Source organism: Helianthus annuus, chromosome 16 (assembly GCF_002127325.2).
Source record: "Helianthus annuus cultivar XRQ/B chromosome 16, HanXRQr2.0-SUNRISE, whole genome shotgun sequence".
NCBI classification, from domain to species: domain Eukaryota; kingdom Viridiplantae; phylum Streptophyta; class Magnoliopsida; order Asterales; family Asteraceae; genus Helianthus; species Helianthus annuus.
In genome coordinates, this window is record NC_035448.2 from 45,959,960 (window position 1) to 45,976,986 (window position 17,027).

At 37.9% G+C, this 17,027-nt stretch overlaps 2 protein-coding genes across 3 annotated transcripts; both read right to left on the minus strand.

Moving 5' to 3' along the window:
* Positions 1–4,266: 4,266 nt before the first annotated feature.
* LOC110922810 (amino acid permease 6) lies at positions 4,267–8,016 on the minus strand. The gene is made up of 6 exons (XM_022167015.2): positions 7,871–8,016; positions 7,004–7,237; positions 5,680–5,773; positions 5,379–5,596; positions 4,929–5,299; positions 4,267–4,835 (listed from the first exon to the last, which is right to left on the minus strand). The coding sequence occupies exons 1-6, from the start codon at positions 7,926–7,928 to the stop codon at positions 4,425–4,427; spliced, it is 1,386 nt and encodes a 461-aa protein (XP_022022707.1). The 5' UTR covers positions 7,929–8,016; the 3' UTR covers positions 4,267–4,424.
* Positions 8,017–9,592: 1,576 nt separating this feature from the next.
* Positions 9,593–13,903, minus strand: LOC110925608 (amino acid permease 6). 2 transcript variants are annotated; one of them, XM_035985265.1, is made up of 8 exons: positions 13,532–13,903; positions 12,386–12,967; positions 11,850–11,905; positions 11,544–11,777; positions 10,944–11,037; positions 10,505–10,865; positions 10,209–10,436; positions 9,593–10,138 (listed from the first exon to the last, which is right to left on the minus strand). In XM_035985265.1, the coding sequence occupies exons 4-8, from the start codon at positions 11,692–11,694 to the stop codon at positions 9,728–9,730; spliced, it is 1,245 nt and encodes a 414-aa protein (XP_035841158.1). In that variant the 5' UTR covers positions 11,695–11,777; positions 11,850–11,905; positions 12,386–12,967; positions 13,532–13,903; the 3' UTR covers positions 9,593–9,727. The 2 variants fall into 2 exon arrangements, with proteins under 2 accessions (XP_035841158.1, XP_022025212.1); XM_022169520.2 differs by lacking the exons at positions 12,386–12,967; positions 13,532–13,903 and having other exon boundaries at positions 11,850–12,366.
* Between the last annotated feature and the right edge of the window lie 3,124 nt (positions 13,904–17,027).

Consider the following 17,027-nt stretch of genomic DNA (forward strand, 5'->3'; position numbering starts at 1 on the left):
CAGTTCAGGGCAATCCCTGCGTATGTGCCCCGTCGCTCCACACCTGTAGCATCCACGGTTGTTCCCTTGCTGTTGTTGTTGTTGTGGTTGTTGCTGATTCTGCCTAGCTGGAAACTGACTCCTACAGTCTTTGGCTTCATGCCCCAACTTGTTGCACCGCTGGCACTGACCTTTGCTACATGCCCCATTATGGTGCCGGTTACACTTGTTACACTTGGGGTGGTTTCCTCGGTAGCCACCCTGTTGCTGAGGGCCCCTGTTGTTTTCAGTTTTCCTTTGCTGAGTTGGGGCCTGAGTGGGGTTAGCATCCTTGCTTTGATTTCCTTCCCACTTACGCTTGTTGTCACTAGAAGTTCCAGCAGTAACACTGATCCTTTTGGGCAGCTTGCCCTGTTCCACAGCCTGATCAGTGAGTTTGTGAGTAAGACGGACGACTGGCTGAATGGTATTGAGGTTGGCTGAGGTCACATGGCTCCGAATTTCTGGGGCCAAACCCTTGATGTACAATTCGATCCTTCGATACATAGGTCGAGACATGTTTGGGCAAAGAGCAGCATAGTCGTTGGACTATTTGGTGTATGTCTCGATCTCTGATCCAACCATCTTGAGCTCAAAGTACTCGTTTTCGAGCTTGTGGATGTCATCCCTGTGACAATACTCTTCCTTAATCATGTCCTTGAAATCTTCCCATGCGGTAGCATTAGCAGTTTCCAAACCAAGCATCTGAATTTGCGCCTTCCACCAGGAAAGCGCGTTTCCTTCAAGCGTACCAGTAGCAAACTTCACCCAATTAGCAGGGGGACACTCGCAGACAGCAAAGACAGCTTCGGCTTTCTCAATCCAGTGTAGAAGACCTATGGCACCCTCAGTGCCATTGAAAGGGAGAGGCTTGCAATCCATGAAGGTTTTGAAAGTACAAACACGTGGTTGCGCAGGTGCATGCTGACCTGTTGCGAGAAGCGAATTGGTTTAGGGGTGAAAAGACGATGCGGGGGTAGGACCTAAACATCCTAAGATAACGAGTTTACCTCCAGGGTGAGCTGCGAAAGCTGCAGCCACCGTGTTGATCAGGTTAGTGAACTGAGCCTGAGTCATGTTAACGTTTCCTCTTCTGCGTCCACTCATTGTCTTCATAACCAGAAAACATAGCATGAGTGTGATGTCGTAATGTAGCGAGAATGAGATAGAATAGGGAGGTGTATCTATCTAACTAGGCACACTAGTACGTATAGCAGAATAGAAAGCATAAAGTAACCAAGCAAGTAAACACTAGTCCGAGCTATGAGATCTAATGTGTTGAGTCTTGCACTTGGAGTGTAGTGTCGTCACGAGTCACGGGTTATAGTCTGCTTTTTCTCAAAAAGACTTCCTTTTTAAAACCAAGTTCACTATAACCAATGACTCTGATACCAATCTGTCACACCCCCAAAATCCACATGTGGAGTACCACCGCTTGGAGGCGTGACAGACCAGGATCCAGCCACCAATTATACTAAGCAATTTAATTAATAACATAAGTAATATTCACCAACCACAAGGTTAGCAAATATCATAATCAAAGTTCAAAAGTTGATGTTCAAATAGTAGTTTAGGTAAGTAGCGGAAGCATAGACAAAACAGTTTAAGACAAAGTTCATAGTTCAAGTTTATTTAGAACCCAACGCATGGGTTAGACGACCACTACACATCCCCAAGTAGCAAGCTCCTGTGTCACTGGGTACCTGCAAAGCATGCAGTAGGGTATCAACAAAAATGTTGGCGAGTTCACGAGTTGTCCCAAGTTTTTAATTTCCAAAAACTTGTTTCACCAGTTAATTTATCCGTTTATACATGCCATGGGGAGCTACCCCATAAGTAAGCGACTAAACTGTTTTTCCAATACCGAATATTAGGTGACCGTACATTTCCGCAGTGCCCCGTTTGTCAATGTACTATCGTCATTGACGGTTTGCCAGAGTACATTAGTTCACGACCGATCCTCTACAGGCACGATGTGAGGCTGGTAAGACCTAAATAGCGCTATCAACTAATAACCCGTTCGCCTGGCCCCGACGACTAATCGGTATTAAGTAGTAGGGACTTGAGTGATAGAGTTTCATTTAGTGTTGCTTGTTGCATTCTGTATAAACAGTAATTAACTAAGGGTCCCATATAGGGGAGAAAAGTAGGTTTGTATCCCTTACGAGGGGATAGCGTTGTATAAGATTCCGTTTCCCAAACCACCGGGAACGCATGCTTTAATAGTTGTGAACTCACCTTGGGTTGCTCGGTAGTTTAGTTTACTTGATCAAGTATGCTGGTCACCACGTCCTAACATGGTTACCAGTGAGGGTCAGGCTCGGATACAAGTAATCACGTATATCCTACATGTATCTAACACATAGAATGCATACGGTTATTTGTTGAGTTATTGGGCCTGCTCTAATGATTGCACAATTAAACAGTAACAGTTAACACATAGTCCAGTCAACAGGCAGCCCAAACCAAAACACATTGTGGCCCAATAACTAAGGTAAGCAGCCCAGTCGACACAAGGTGGTCTCGACTCGAGAACACGCGGTCTCGAGTCGCAACCAGGAGGTCTCGAGTCATGGACTTCTGGTCTCGAGTAGTGCAGGCATGAGTCGCAACCTCTGAGGTCTCGAGTTCATTCTCGAGTCGAGATTATGAGATCTCGAGTCGAGACCTTGCTGATGTCGAGTCCCGGAAGTTTGTCTCGAGTTGTCACTTGAAGGTCTCGAGTCGAAACCGGGGGTCTCGACTCGCATCCCTGCTGATTCTAGAACATCTGCCAGCATTGTACTATCCAATAGAATTTCATTTTCATGATTTGGTATACTATCCAATTAAATCGCACAAACATGTTTTCTTGTCTAAATTCTAAATTAAACAGATCAAAACACAACATTTCAAATATTCAAAGCACATTCATCATCTATTCATCACCTGATCATACGGTTCATCACTTAGGGTTTTATCATAACAACATGCTCATTCCAACAATCTATCCTAGCATGAACACACAACAATATCATCATCGGCTCCTAAATCTAGCATACTCAATCAATTTCAACAGCATGCTTGCATAAGATTATTCATCAACATTCATCCATTTTTGTATCATTTAATACTCATCCTACTATCAAGCTATTATTACAACTGTTAGATCACTTCAACCCACCTATTCATATAGAGATATGCATAACATGCACCACTAATCAAACAAACACCTTTATCATATACAAACAATAGTCATAATGCATTTTATCACTAAACAAACGAGATGGGACACTAACCGAACCCTTTTGAGTGTGTGTGAAATGATGAAGGAAGTCCCCAAGTGATGATCACAAGCTGATCCGAGGGTCTTGATGCTGCCGGTTGAGTCCGAGAGAAGGGGAGGAGGTGATGCTTGATAGTTAGGGTTTTAGTGAAAGAGAATAAAGGACAATGTGGGAGTGAGTGTGAGGGAATGTTTGGGGATTTGAGCTAATGATGGAGTGTCCAAAATGAGGAAATGTTGACTTGGGTATGGGTTTTATACCCGTTCTAAGGTCGGTGCACCCTAATGGGTTCCGAGTTGGCTCAAGTGTATGCGACCCAACTGTTATGGGTCGCTTGAGACCGAGTGGTCTCGAGTCGGGCCCTTTTGGCCTCGGTTCACCATTATAAGCATATTCATAACTATATATTATACGTACACATTATCAACACATAGCACATCAAGATAATTCACAACCCACGATGCCAAACGTACAACAAAGATTTGCACAAAATTCACCTTATGCATACTGTACAACTACATGAAACCAAAAGATGTTACAAAATTATAATATATAATTACCTCCAACCTTGCTTTGCACGGTTTTTTAAACATAATATACGAGTCGGGGGGGGGGGGCGTATATACCCAAAAATTTCTATATGAAAACTACATATATAACACTACTGAGCGAAAAATATCATGCGCCCCCGACTCGATAGTATTTTTGCATCAAGTCTTGGACCTAAGGCACATAACACATATTTTGATTAATGTATGTACCATTTTGTCTTTCGATCATCAACGCCACCACATGATGCATGATTAATCATCCGCCGCTTTTAACGTTATTTTCACGAAATTAGTAAAATAACCTTAAAATTAGTGCAATTTCACATTTGCCCCCTCCCCCCTTCGATGTTCACACATATATACATTATATGCGCACACCGCAAACGGGGCAGTATTAGTTAGTTAGATATACACTTGTTGGTTAAATGAGATGATCAATATTGAATCACACTTCAATGAAAGACAATTACATAGAATGGGAAAAGACACAAATAATCACATCTCTCTAAATCTGAACTTACTATTATTTAGGAATGTCCTTGTACTTGCTTAATTTCACAGTACTAAAGGCTGAGAATGACAGGTCTAATTAAGATACTGAATGGAAAAGCTTAAACGACTCGACTGACACAACAAGGCCTCTGATAGATCCAGCAGCAGCAACGAGTGATACGATTAAACACGTGAAGCTTAATACCTTCATCCAAACCCATGTCCAACAATTCTTTTTAATCTTGGCTTTTGAAATATACATCTCTATAGGGAAATACACCGTTAATGGCCAGAATGTAGTGGCACCAATAAGCCCAAGAAAACTATTGAAAAATGGAAATATCATGGCCACTAGTGTCACTAGACCCACATATGCTGACCTCCATGTCAGCCTGAATATGCTGACCCTCAATTTACCTACCAAGTATTCTTTTCTTATGAATTTGTTTTCAGGCCATTTTTCATTGCTCCAGCATTCCACAAATGCAAAGAATGGTTGGATAAACACCTATATAGATCAAGTAGATATATAGCTGGTTGTAGTAGGTATAATAATAACACTTTGTATAGATATTGAACCCTTTGATATCAATATAATTACCTGATAAGCTCCAAGAAGATGAATTACAATACACAGGTTACCAAAGTCGATGAGCCAAAAAGGCTCATAAAATCCAAAGCCAGTTAAATAATTCCCAGGTGCATCGTTACCGAATGCTGCATAACCGAGGGTTCCACATATCATGTAGAATAAGGTAGAAGTGGAGACCCCAACGGTAGATGCCGTTTTCATCACTTTGTTTTCTGGAGGACTTGATCTTAGTGTGTCCTGTATCTCAAGGAGAACTGGACAGAAAGAATAGGCAAAAGCAATATCTCCAATGGCCGAAAAAGTTGTCCACATTTTCTCAACACTTGGCATGTCTTTCCCAACTGGTATTCCTGTTAGGCTTGTTCTGGGGTGCCCACTTTCTTTAACACACATCAAAGAAACATATATTTAACACTGCATGTCGACCCGTTTTAATTTAACTAATTTATAAATGCGGACCTGCAATTTTGGCGATGGAGAGACCGATGCCAATTGTAGCATAGGTGAAAGACATGATGGTTGCCAAGATGGAAACGAGTGTGAGCTTGTGAAAGTTTGGGATCTGGCTTAAAACAATTTCAATAATGGCAAACATAATTAAATACGAGTTGTTTAACGTGTGACATGACTCGTTATGGTGGCCCTTCGTATGAAAACAGTTTGACCGTTTGATTGCCCTGATTGATGAACCAAAACCGAATCAGATTATGCACACAAGTTAAACAAAAGGAATAAGGTTAAGGGTATATACAATGCTTACGCCATGGATATGGCAGCGGTGATGGTGTAACCTATGGTTGCTCCGATAAGGATCCCGTATTGAGCCATTCCACAAAATTTGTAATGAAGTCCCCCTGCATATTGGCGTTTTGTCAGTTGGTGTATGACTTAGGATTTTTTTCATTATGCAAAAAAATAGTATAGAAAATAATATGAAATGGTGAATGTATAGGTCATATCTTAATAATGTTCTGTCTTTTAAAAAAAAAAGTCATCTAATTAAAAAAAGGAAGCAACTTAATTATAGTTGATATATATACTGTTTTTTCTGAAGTTTTTGTATTTCCTTGTAACAGTCATTTTTTTTTTTTTTTGACATTTATCAAAAGACAACAAATAATCCACCAGTTTACAACTTTAAGACCACATGGTGTGATGGCCGTTGTGGTGACATGGAAGGCTCCACCACGCCAGCACACCACCCCGTGCCTTGGCGTGGTGGTGGCGTGGGGTGGTGGTGGCGTGGTGATGAGAGTGGTATAAATTTCACCGCTGTGGAGGGCAAATGGGTGATGTGGTGGGTGGATTTTGGTTAGTTTTTATTGGTTCTTGTTTAAATTTTTTTTTATAAAAACACCACTTTCATGCCCCCTCCCACCCCGTGTTTTTTTTACCATGCCCCCTTGTTGACGTGGCGGCCACGTGGCGCTTAATGTCCCCTATTTATGTGCTCCCACACCGTATAGTCTAACAAAAGACATCTAGTCTCGAAGATACATCATGGTGGTAAGGTGTTTCCACTCTATTCTAGAACTAAAATAAAAAATACTACAACATGCGGGTATAGGTGGTTAATATGAGAATATTAGAATTAGATTCCGTTCTAAAAAAATAAAAGATGTCTAGGTAGGTTGTGTGACGTACATAAATTATGTTGTTTAAAAATGAAATTTAATTGCCACTTTTTACCAGAGCTTTAACCCTTTGCTTTTGTTATCAAGTGATGATGTCATAAAACAGAATGAGGCAAGCTCAAGCCCGGGCCCAATTAAAGAGCAACATTATACTACTTCACAACTTCACATTGGGAGTGGGATGACGCAGCACTAAACAACAAGCTCACTCAATTTGTGTCATGTGTGTGGTCATTTTTCATTATAACTTACCTAATAAAACCATGCATGATTCCTATATATTAGCTTCTTGTATAGATTAAGTTAGTAAATAATCATGGTCCTTCTAACATGGTCCACGGATATAAAAGTGTATAATAGCTTAATTTCTGAGAGAATGATTTCAAATGATATGCTTAACTAAGTGAAATTACATATAATTAAGCTAGTAAATATTTGATCGTAGCGTACCTAGATTAGCTTTGACAGCTTGCATGTAAGTGTAGTTTCGGGTACCAGTGACAGGATCAGGAGACCTGTAACAGTCTGAAAGCAAGATGCATGTGAACCAAGTGATGACCGCAAAAATCACAAGAGAAGCAGTCCCAGCAATCCAACCCAGTTGACCAAAACACCATGCCAGTGACAACACTCCTGATCCTATAACCGCTGTTATTATGTGTGCACTTGCACTCATTAAGCTCCCTATATATAATACAACAACAAAACTTAATAAGTTACAACCCATTAATATATAATGATCAAACCAACATTAATATTCACATATTAATGTCTAATGGATTGATTTTCCAAATTGATTATTTGCGAGTAAAATGAAGTGTTTTGAATAGCCACATGCATGTCTTGTTATTATTATATTATTAGAAAATTTCACAGAATAGTAACCAAGTTTTAAAAAATGTTCTAATTATGTCACTGGTGTCGTTTTTGTCCTAATTAGATAACTTAACATTCAAATCGAGCAATGTCCATTTTTCTATGTGTCAAGAAAAAATGGAGCATAAGATGCTGTGGTCGAATTATTTTAATATATGAAATTATATTTATTAAAAATAAAAATCATTTAATTACATTAAAAATTAAACAAACAAGTTACAATCCACGTCATCACTCGACGTTAGCATCAAATAAAAGAGAAAAAAGAAACAAAAATCCACACCACCACGGCTACCTATGAAATGGATGAAAAAACCTTTAATTTTAATGAAGAATGAGTGTTGAGTGACCTGATTGAAATACTTTTGAAACTTGAGTGACCTAATTGGAAAGTTTTAAAACTTAGTTTTCATTCTACAAAGTTACCCCTTATTTAATTACCTGTCCTTTTAATTCGGCCGTCGTCATCGTATAGTTCATTGGAATCTCCTTTTTCCATTGAACAACTTAATTTGTGTGAGTGTTGTTAAGTATGAAAGAAGAGACAATGGCGAAGAGCATGTGGGTGTGAATGGAGATATAAATAGCCAAAAATGAAGTGGAGATGGGTGATGAAATTAAACACTAACACAAAACAAAACGTCCAACTTAAGGTTGGTAGGGGTATTTTAAGTAGTTGTGGTTGTATTATTGGGAAACTGCTAGATAAGCAATTGTAATGGCACACTTCCTTTGACTTCCTTTGAGTTTCTATTTGAAAGCTCACAGCCAACTACTTGGGGATCCTACGTAGGTTTCCACTTTCCACCTATCGTTTGCCGGAATTCTAATGTTTGCTTTCTTTTCTCATTCAGTATTAAAAGGAACATTTTTTAATCAATTATATTCATTCCATGCTTGAAGAGGTCACTTTTAACAAAACCCATTGCGGTTACTTTTAACAAACCTCTATATTTAATATATTTAATGATCACCAAATTTCCCTCATACAATAAACATACATATTGTCCAATAGTCTTTTATTATAGCTTAGAACAACAATAACAACCACCACCTTACCTAGAAAACATATATATAATATATGCACATAGCAACTAAAAAACAACAAAAAGCATAGTATATTAAATAAATTGTTAGTAAGCTACCATACAGAAAATTGGGATATACACATCATATAAACACATGCAAACAATAACATGCACATGCCACAAAAGTAGGCTGAAAAGCTAAGTTCCTAAGAAAAATATCTAATAAAAACTAGAAAGCGGTACGATCCTCATAAAAGTCTTAAACCTTAATCATATGTCTTCACAAACTCTTGTCCTCATGCTCTTAGAGATACAAATCTAGCAAATCGTGTCTAACTAACTCCTCCCGAAAGTTCCCAAGATGAAATTTATAAACAACATAACACCTCAAATGGAAATTCTCACAAACTTTATCAATTGAAAGATATATGGAAGTCCAACTACTACAAGGAGAAACACAGTTGAACATTTCAAACTCAGTTATCACATAAAAAATAAAAAAAAATAATAATAATAAAAAAATTCTGAACTTTTACTTGATGCATGCCACAACAAAAAAGTGATACGGGATATAGACAAATCATTAAACTAGAGAGAAAATGCTGCTAAAGAATTTATTACACTGAATGATGTTTGGCATTTGTTGTGGGTAGCTTGAAATAGAAGATGCTGCTAAAGAATTTATTACACACTGAATGATGTTTGGCATTTGTTGTAGGTAGCTTGAAATAGAAGATGCTGCTAAAGAACTTGTTAATTAGGTTAAACGTAGTGGGGCGCGACCATGGCCATAGCGCCGGTATGGCGCCGCCCACACCGCCCCCCCCCCGGCGCCATGATCAAAAAAAAAAAAAGAAAAGGCGTGAAAAAATTCGCGGCGCGAGAAGGAGGGATTTGTTTATGCATTTTCCACTTTGGTCCCTGCATTTTACAATTTGGTCCCTGCATTAAAACACTTTGGTCCCTGCATTTTACACTTTGGTCCCTGCATTTTACACTTTGGTTATGATGAGGTAGGGCTTTATGACTACGGGCTCTAGTGATATAACGCCCCATAAAGCCCCTGTGTGACGTGGCACGACACGTGTCGCATAACGCCCACAAAAGGGCTTTATGACTACACATGGCCTTATAATATCAATATGATGTAGTATTAAACTACATACGTTGACATCAACAGCTTGATTGTTGATGGTCCAACGATTTCATGATCACGCATGTTTTAATTCGTGAATTATTACAACGTACATTATTGAAATAAACGAGCTATCTAAGACACAGACTGAAATGGCTTAAAGGTTGTAACGGATTTAACAAGGCCTCGAGTTGATCCAATGGCAGCAACGAGTGATACTATGAAGCAGGCTACAGTGATTAGTTGCAAGCAGATCCAAGCGCATGATAACCTGGGAATGTTGAATTGTGCAATGTACATCTGTATCGGAAAGTAAACAGAGAGTGGCCAAAAAGTGCATGCGCCAATCAAACCCACAAAATCATTGAAGAAAGGAAATAGCATTGCGATTATTGTCATCACCACAACATACGTCGTCCTGCCAATCAACCTGAATAAACTAAACTCCAAACTGCCCATTGTGTAGTGTTTCCTTATCACTCTATTCTCTGGCCATCTTTTCCGGGCCCATTCTTCCATAAACCCAAATATGGGTTGGGCTATAATCTACAAAGTAACCAATCTAATAGTTAAATTAATTTGTGGCGAAGAAAAGATGGATCACTAGCTATATTACCTGATAAGCACCTAGAAGATGAATAACCACGCATAGATTAGCTAACGCTACGAGCCAGAAGGGATCAAAAAAGCCGAATCCTGTTAAGAAGTTCCCGGGGGCATCATTTCCAAAAGCTGCATACCCAAGAACACCACACATCATGTAGAACATGGAGCACACAAAGATTCCAACTGTCGCCGCCTTCTTCATGGATTTGTTCTCCGGTGGACTTGATTTCAACGTGTCCTGCATGCATGATAAATCAATTCATACTCTTCACTTACAATTAAAGAAATAACTTAAACGTCAAATACCTGAATCTCGATGAGGACGAAGCTGAAGGAGAAAGCAAAAGCGATATCTCCTATAGCGGATAAAACTCTCCACATTTTCTCCATCGCTGTGAGGCCGTTGTTCCCAATCGGTATTCCGGTCAAGCTCGTCTTTCCAACTCCGTTCCCGGCAATTTTAGCGATAGAAAGAACAATGCCGGTGGTGGAGTACATAAACGACATGATGGCAGCAATGACTGAGAGTGGGGACAGCTCATGGAAGTTGGGTACTTGGCTCAGGATTATCTCAATGATAGCAAAGATTATCATCAAGGGATTGTTGCTGACATGGCAGTCAGCATGGTGACCGTGCTGGTGAAAACAGATTGATTTATAGATTGCCCTGATAATTAACACAAGTAGGTCCATTATCAGTGTCAAATTAATCAAAGATCGTCTAGCCAGCAGTATATATACTTACGCCATGCTGATGGCAGTGGTAGTGGTGTAGCCGATGGTGATTCCGACAAGAACCCCCATCTGAGCTATGCCACAAAGCTTGTATTGCTGCATTCCTGTGTGCCACAAACACCATATTCGTGCAACAAATTAATTAAATGAATTGGGCATTTGATTGATTTTAGCATGCATATAATAACCTATCATATGAATTTTTTTCGTATGTGACAAGTATAATAAATATAAATATTCTAAACAGAAAAATACAACTCAATACATTCATGCTAGTAAACAGAAAAATACAACTCAATACATTCATGCTAGTAAACAAATTGATTTTAGACACTAAGAGATCAGACATTACTGTTATAAGAAAAATACAACTCAATACATTCATGCTAGTAAACAGAAGGTAGCAATTAAGTTATAATAAATATAAATATTCTAAACAGTGACAAGTATGAAAATCTGAAAGCCTAAAAACGAGTGCAAATTAAACCCGGCCCACCTACGTACTCCAGTGGCATAAATGCGTCTAGACTGTTGTGTATATAACTCCAAATTAATTAATGAAATCTAGCTAGGTCAACCTTTGAATGAAAAGATGGAAGTAATTATGTACCAAGAGTGGCTTTGACGGCATTCATGTATGTGCTGTTTCTAGTGCCAAAAACAGGATCAGGTGATCTGTAGGAATCCGTTAAAAGGATGGAAGTGAACAAACTGATGACACAAAAGAAGAGGAGGGTGCTGACTCCGGGTATCCAGCCCATTTGAGCGAAACACCATGAGAGTGACAACACTCCTGACCCTATCACGGTCGTTATTATATGGGCACTTGCGTGCTGCCATGTTCCTACATGCAATACAAACACAGTTAAAACAAAAGGAAATTTGCATGAAGACGAACATGATAAAGTTTGCATACCAGTTCTTTTTAACTGGCCATCGTCGTCGTGTTTTCCATCATCAATGTACCTGCCTCTGGTGATAGAAAGGCTCGACAGGTTATGCATTTCCGAACTCATAGGGTGGAGTAGCTAGTTGGTACTGTACATATGCTATTTACTATTTACTTAGATTTTAGTGAAGAAGAGTTGATATATATATTACACAGCTAGCTTTAGAAATTTCTAGACTTGAAATTACATTTATTGCTTCACTTTGGATTTATCTAACTAAATGTACGTTGACGTTCACTCTTTAGTTTTTGGATTTAAATACACCTACTTAATATCATTGCATAACTTTTTTTAACATCCAAGGGATTACTAATCCAAAGAAAGAAGAAGGTACATAAAAACAGTAGCAAGATGCTATCGACAAATAACAGACACCAAGGAGAGAACAAATTATGAAAATCGGAAATTACACCTCAAAATCTTCCATTGATGCCATATTATTCACCCATAAGAAATCGAGGCATTTAATCTTGTGAATAGATGGAGGTTTGTTAGAAAATACCTTTTTGTTCCTTGCCCTCCATAATCACCAGCACGTGGTAAGACGTAACAACCACTCGATTCAGAACCACTCTTTGCGTAATTATTAACTAGATATATTTAGAAAGTAATTGCTTGTGAAAAATGATCCATAGCATGTTTGACTATAGATTAATTCTTCAAAAGCAGAACACCGAATACATATCCAAAGCTGGCTGGGATTTAAGTGTAAGTAGACATATGATAGGTATGCCATAGAAAAATGAAAGCTATTTCAATATCAAAGTGTTACCCTGTAATTATCAACGCTAGTTGATTGTTGCAACCGCAGCATTCACATCTTTAGAGACCACGTCACCATAGGCAGCAAGACATGTACTTCCCATGATGTGGGTCACACGCAGATAGTAAGCCTTTTCCGCTGAGATCACAGGTGTGTAGGATGAAAGCATGAAGTGAATTCTTGGGTATGGAACCAAGTTGGTCTGGAATTCAGTCATGTCCACATTCCAAGGCTCCATCAAATCTCAAAGATGCAGAGATAACTTGAGACACGAGGCAGTTAAGGTTGGTGTCGGTGGGCCGCTCAATGTCAAGAGACCGCCTACAGATATCATAAATAGCTTAATTATCAAGAAGAATGGCAACATCAGTGTGTTCCAAAAGGGAGTGAGTGGATAGAACACCGTTGTAGGGCTCAACAACCGACATCAGTGTGTTCCAAAAGAATTTTGATTGAATGGTTTAGCAGACTGTTTTTAAGAACAGAGGGTTACAGTTCTCTCTGTTAAAATGTAACTTTTGCTGATTAATAATTGTGTATATACATACTTGAACTTAGACAGATAATGTACTGCAAATAAGGTCGGAGTATTGAAATTGTACTAAAAGAATTTTACTTCAGATGTATATATTAATTCAACGATTTTGCTTTTGACCAATATGTAGATTCAAAACCGTCAGACAGACACGACCTCGAATAAAAACTTCAACAACCAACAATCATTTAATTTAATATGACGACAAATAACGTATGTAGAAACTCATAGATGACTGCGGTGATGAAATCATAATACAAGTCACTAAACTATGATCAATAATCATCCAGATGCCGAACAACTACATCAGATAATGAGCAAGTTTCATGTGTAAAAGAGAATAACGGAACCTGAATGAGGCAGTAACTTCCCAGCATGACTGACATGCACTCTCTCAATTATTACAACAACAGACAATTCAAAGGCGTTTATCGAATGCACATTTATTTAGTTAGGGCTTGTGTATTTATAACCACCATTGTTGGCCTTTAATTTTAAAACTATGACTTCTTTTGCCGCCCTTTGTCAGATGACAAATGCTTTGGCTTTTTCTAGCTTTCGATTGCCCTTTGTCTACGTGGAATCAGCTTCCTCGTCATAAGGATAAGGTAGAGTCTGGTTACATCTCATCCTGCCTACCAGCCGAGACCCTGTCAAGAGTTTTCCTGTTGTTATGCTGGGTATGGTTGTTTTTAGTTTATTGCTGTTGATCGCAACCCTCTCTTTTTAACACTTTTAACAATTGTCATCACCACTCTATTACAATTCACTATTTATACTTGTTTTGTTTAAGATGGTGTTTGGGGTTCCTTATTTTGAGGGTAAAAGGATTTTTAAAGGGCAAAAGACTTTTGAAAAGTGTTTGGTTTTCCTTTTGAAGGGCAAAAGTCTTTTGGATTTGCCAAAGTCAGGATTTCCTAGCTTATTTTGGGCAAAAGTCCTTTTGCAAAAGTTGAAAATAAGCTAAGCCAAACATGCCCTAAGTAAAAGCATATGTTAAAGGGGTGTCTTGGCCACCCCTTTGCTTGGGGAATGGCAAATTAAATCCATTTTTTTTATGTTTCTGAGTTTTTCTTTTAGATTCGTCACTCGATATATATATATATATATATATATATATATATATATATATATATATATATATATATATATATGTGTGTGTGTGTGTGTGTGTGTGTGTGTGTGTGTGTGTGTGTGTGTGTGTGTTGGGTAAAGATCAAATACAAATAACATACGCAAAATGAAAAGTGAAAGAGTAATCTAAAAAAAATGTTTTCATCTACTTAAGCATAATGTTTAGTTGCAAAATGTAGTTAAAAAAAACTTTTTGTGTTTACTCTAGTAAAGTAATTAAGTGCAATTACACTAGAGTGATTATATAATAACTCTACTATTGTAAATACTCGAAAAAATATTTAATTCTGAGACTTGAATACGTGTTATGATAAGATGGGAGAAAAAATTTTAAGAAAGAAAAAGAAAAAAAATCTCTTGTTCACTTCTCATATTTAGTATTTTAAGCTCATTTGTACAATAACCTTAACCTATATATATTTATGTTATATATATGTGTTTATTCGTAATAAATACATTAGCTCTTAACTCAAATATATTTAAAAATTGTGTAACCTAAAACGACCCATATAACCCATTTAGTCTTTAGGGTGTCATCCCTAGTAAGCATCTCTAATCTCCAAGTATGTGTGTGACTGTGTGTATGCTCTAAACCTGAAAATCAACATCTAAGGGTCCTTAAAGTAAGACTTCTGATTGGAGCAATTCAATTTAATCCCAAAACCCATCGTTAAATAATTTGATGGAATGTTCATATCATAACCACCAAAAAAGGTTAGGGATTATAAATCTATGCGCCATATCATATTGATGAAGTATTTATATCGAAACCATTAAACTATCTAATATAAACATATCAGGAAAATAGAAAAGAAAAAAAGAGGTACCATGTTATGTCTAGGAGTTTGTTTAGCTATCTATAAGCCTTCAGAAAATGGATTTGTGACACGGCTTCGCAAGTCCAGGCCCAACACCCCAACAGCAAGCTTGGCCCATCGGATTAAAATGAAGCCCAAATGGCTCACAGGATGATTTGTGACCAAGGCAAGGAAGGATTAATGTAGGCTAGAGAGAGAGGTGCGCAAAATCAGTTTTTTACCAAACCAGAGCGAGTTGGAAGCGGGTTGGTTGGGTCAAAGAATGAATGTCAACCCGGTAATAGTTAAACCAATTTGGGTTCCGACTCACTTTGTAAAGGGGAAAGATTTGAGCTTGACCCAGTTGCCGGTTCAATTCAGATTTGACCCATTTCAAAGTATAGGCTTACAAACCAATTTTAACACTACGGTTAATTCTGGTTCAAACCAGGTTAGGTTCCAACCCGGTTTTCTTTTGCGCACCTCTAACTTGGGATTGTTAGTTTTCCATTATTCATACTCCATACCATTTGGCGAATGATCCTAAGTTTCGTTTTAGTTTCCTATTTTGACTTGGATTGGGGAGCTATGAGTAGTTTTATTTGAGTTTAGATTATGCTGCAAATTTCCGTATCCATTTGTTTAACTTTAACTGATCAAACACCAACACTTGAATCAAAACATATTTTCTTGTCCGTGTTTGGTCGCTAAAATGAACATGTTTGTGTACATGTCCCAGTATGTTCGTACTTTAATATTCTAAAAACACAAGCAAACACAAACGAGCACTAGCTAAAAGTAAACAATATCCAAAACATAGACAAAATCAATCATCACATGATTCCACAAAAACTGGAAAGTCAAGCAATTAGTGATTTGTTTCAGGTGTGATTCTAAAATTTATTGGGTTAATGCATGTCAGGTAAGTTAGCATTAGTAACAACTTGCAAGTAAATTTAACTAAATAAGTAAACCTATGTTCAGGAACGTAGATAGCCAAATAAAATATGTGTTCATGTTCGTTCTTTTATATTAAATAAATGAATATAAACAAACTTACCACGGAAAAGGTTTGTTTCGTTTGCTTGAATTCATTTCTCTGTTGACATCTATACTATATAATAAAAGAAACCATTTTAGGGACACTTGTCATCATATTAGACTATCTCTTACAGATAATTATTATTTTAGTTTAATCTCTTATAATTAATTATAGATAACACTTCTACTAAATATTATTTAAAAATACAATTAAAATAAAAAATATAATTAAGATGCAAGAAATTTTAACACGGTGATTGTAATTACTAATTGTGTATAAAATATTAAACCAACTAATAAAATAAATTAACCAAATACCCATGCTGTTTGTACCTGAGAGTTCGCAATAATATTTTTCCAATTGTCATCCTTAATCCGTGTAATAAATGAGGTTTTTTAAAGACGTATTAAGGTGTTAGGAGTGGTTAAACACTTGAGAGTAACAAACTAAAAAATCAACCAATGAGAGTGTGTCATGTCAAAGTGGTAAACTATACTTAACTTGAGAGTGGCAAACTAAAAAATTAACCAATAAGAGTGTGTCATGTCAAAGTGGTAAACTATACTTAAAAGTGTTGGCAATGGTTTAGACACTTGGTGAAGTGGTAAACTATTTAAAAAAAAAGGAAAAAAGTGTGATTGGTTGAGATTGAAATGGACCCCACCCAACACTACCCTCTCTCTCTCACATGCACTCTTCCCGCATCGGCGAGCCCTCCCCGATCCACACATGTCTCGGCATCGGCAAAGGGTTAGCGGCGGTGTTTGCCGCGCGGCAACCCGCTTTGCCGCACCCTTTGCCTACTCCACTCCTAACACCCTTATTTTATTATTCGGTAAACAATATTACATTTATTCAACTCGTGTAAGATAC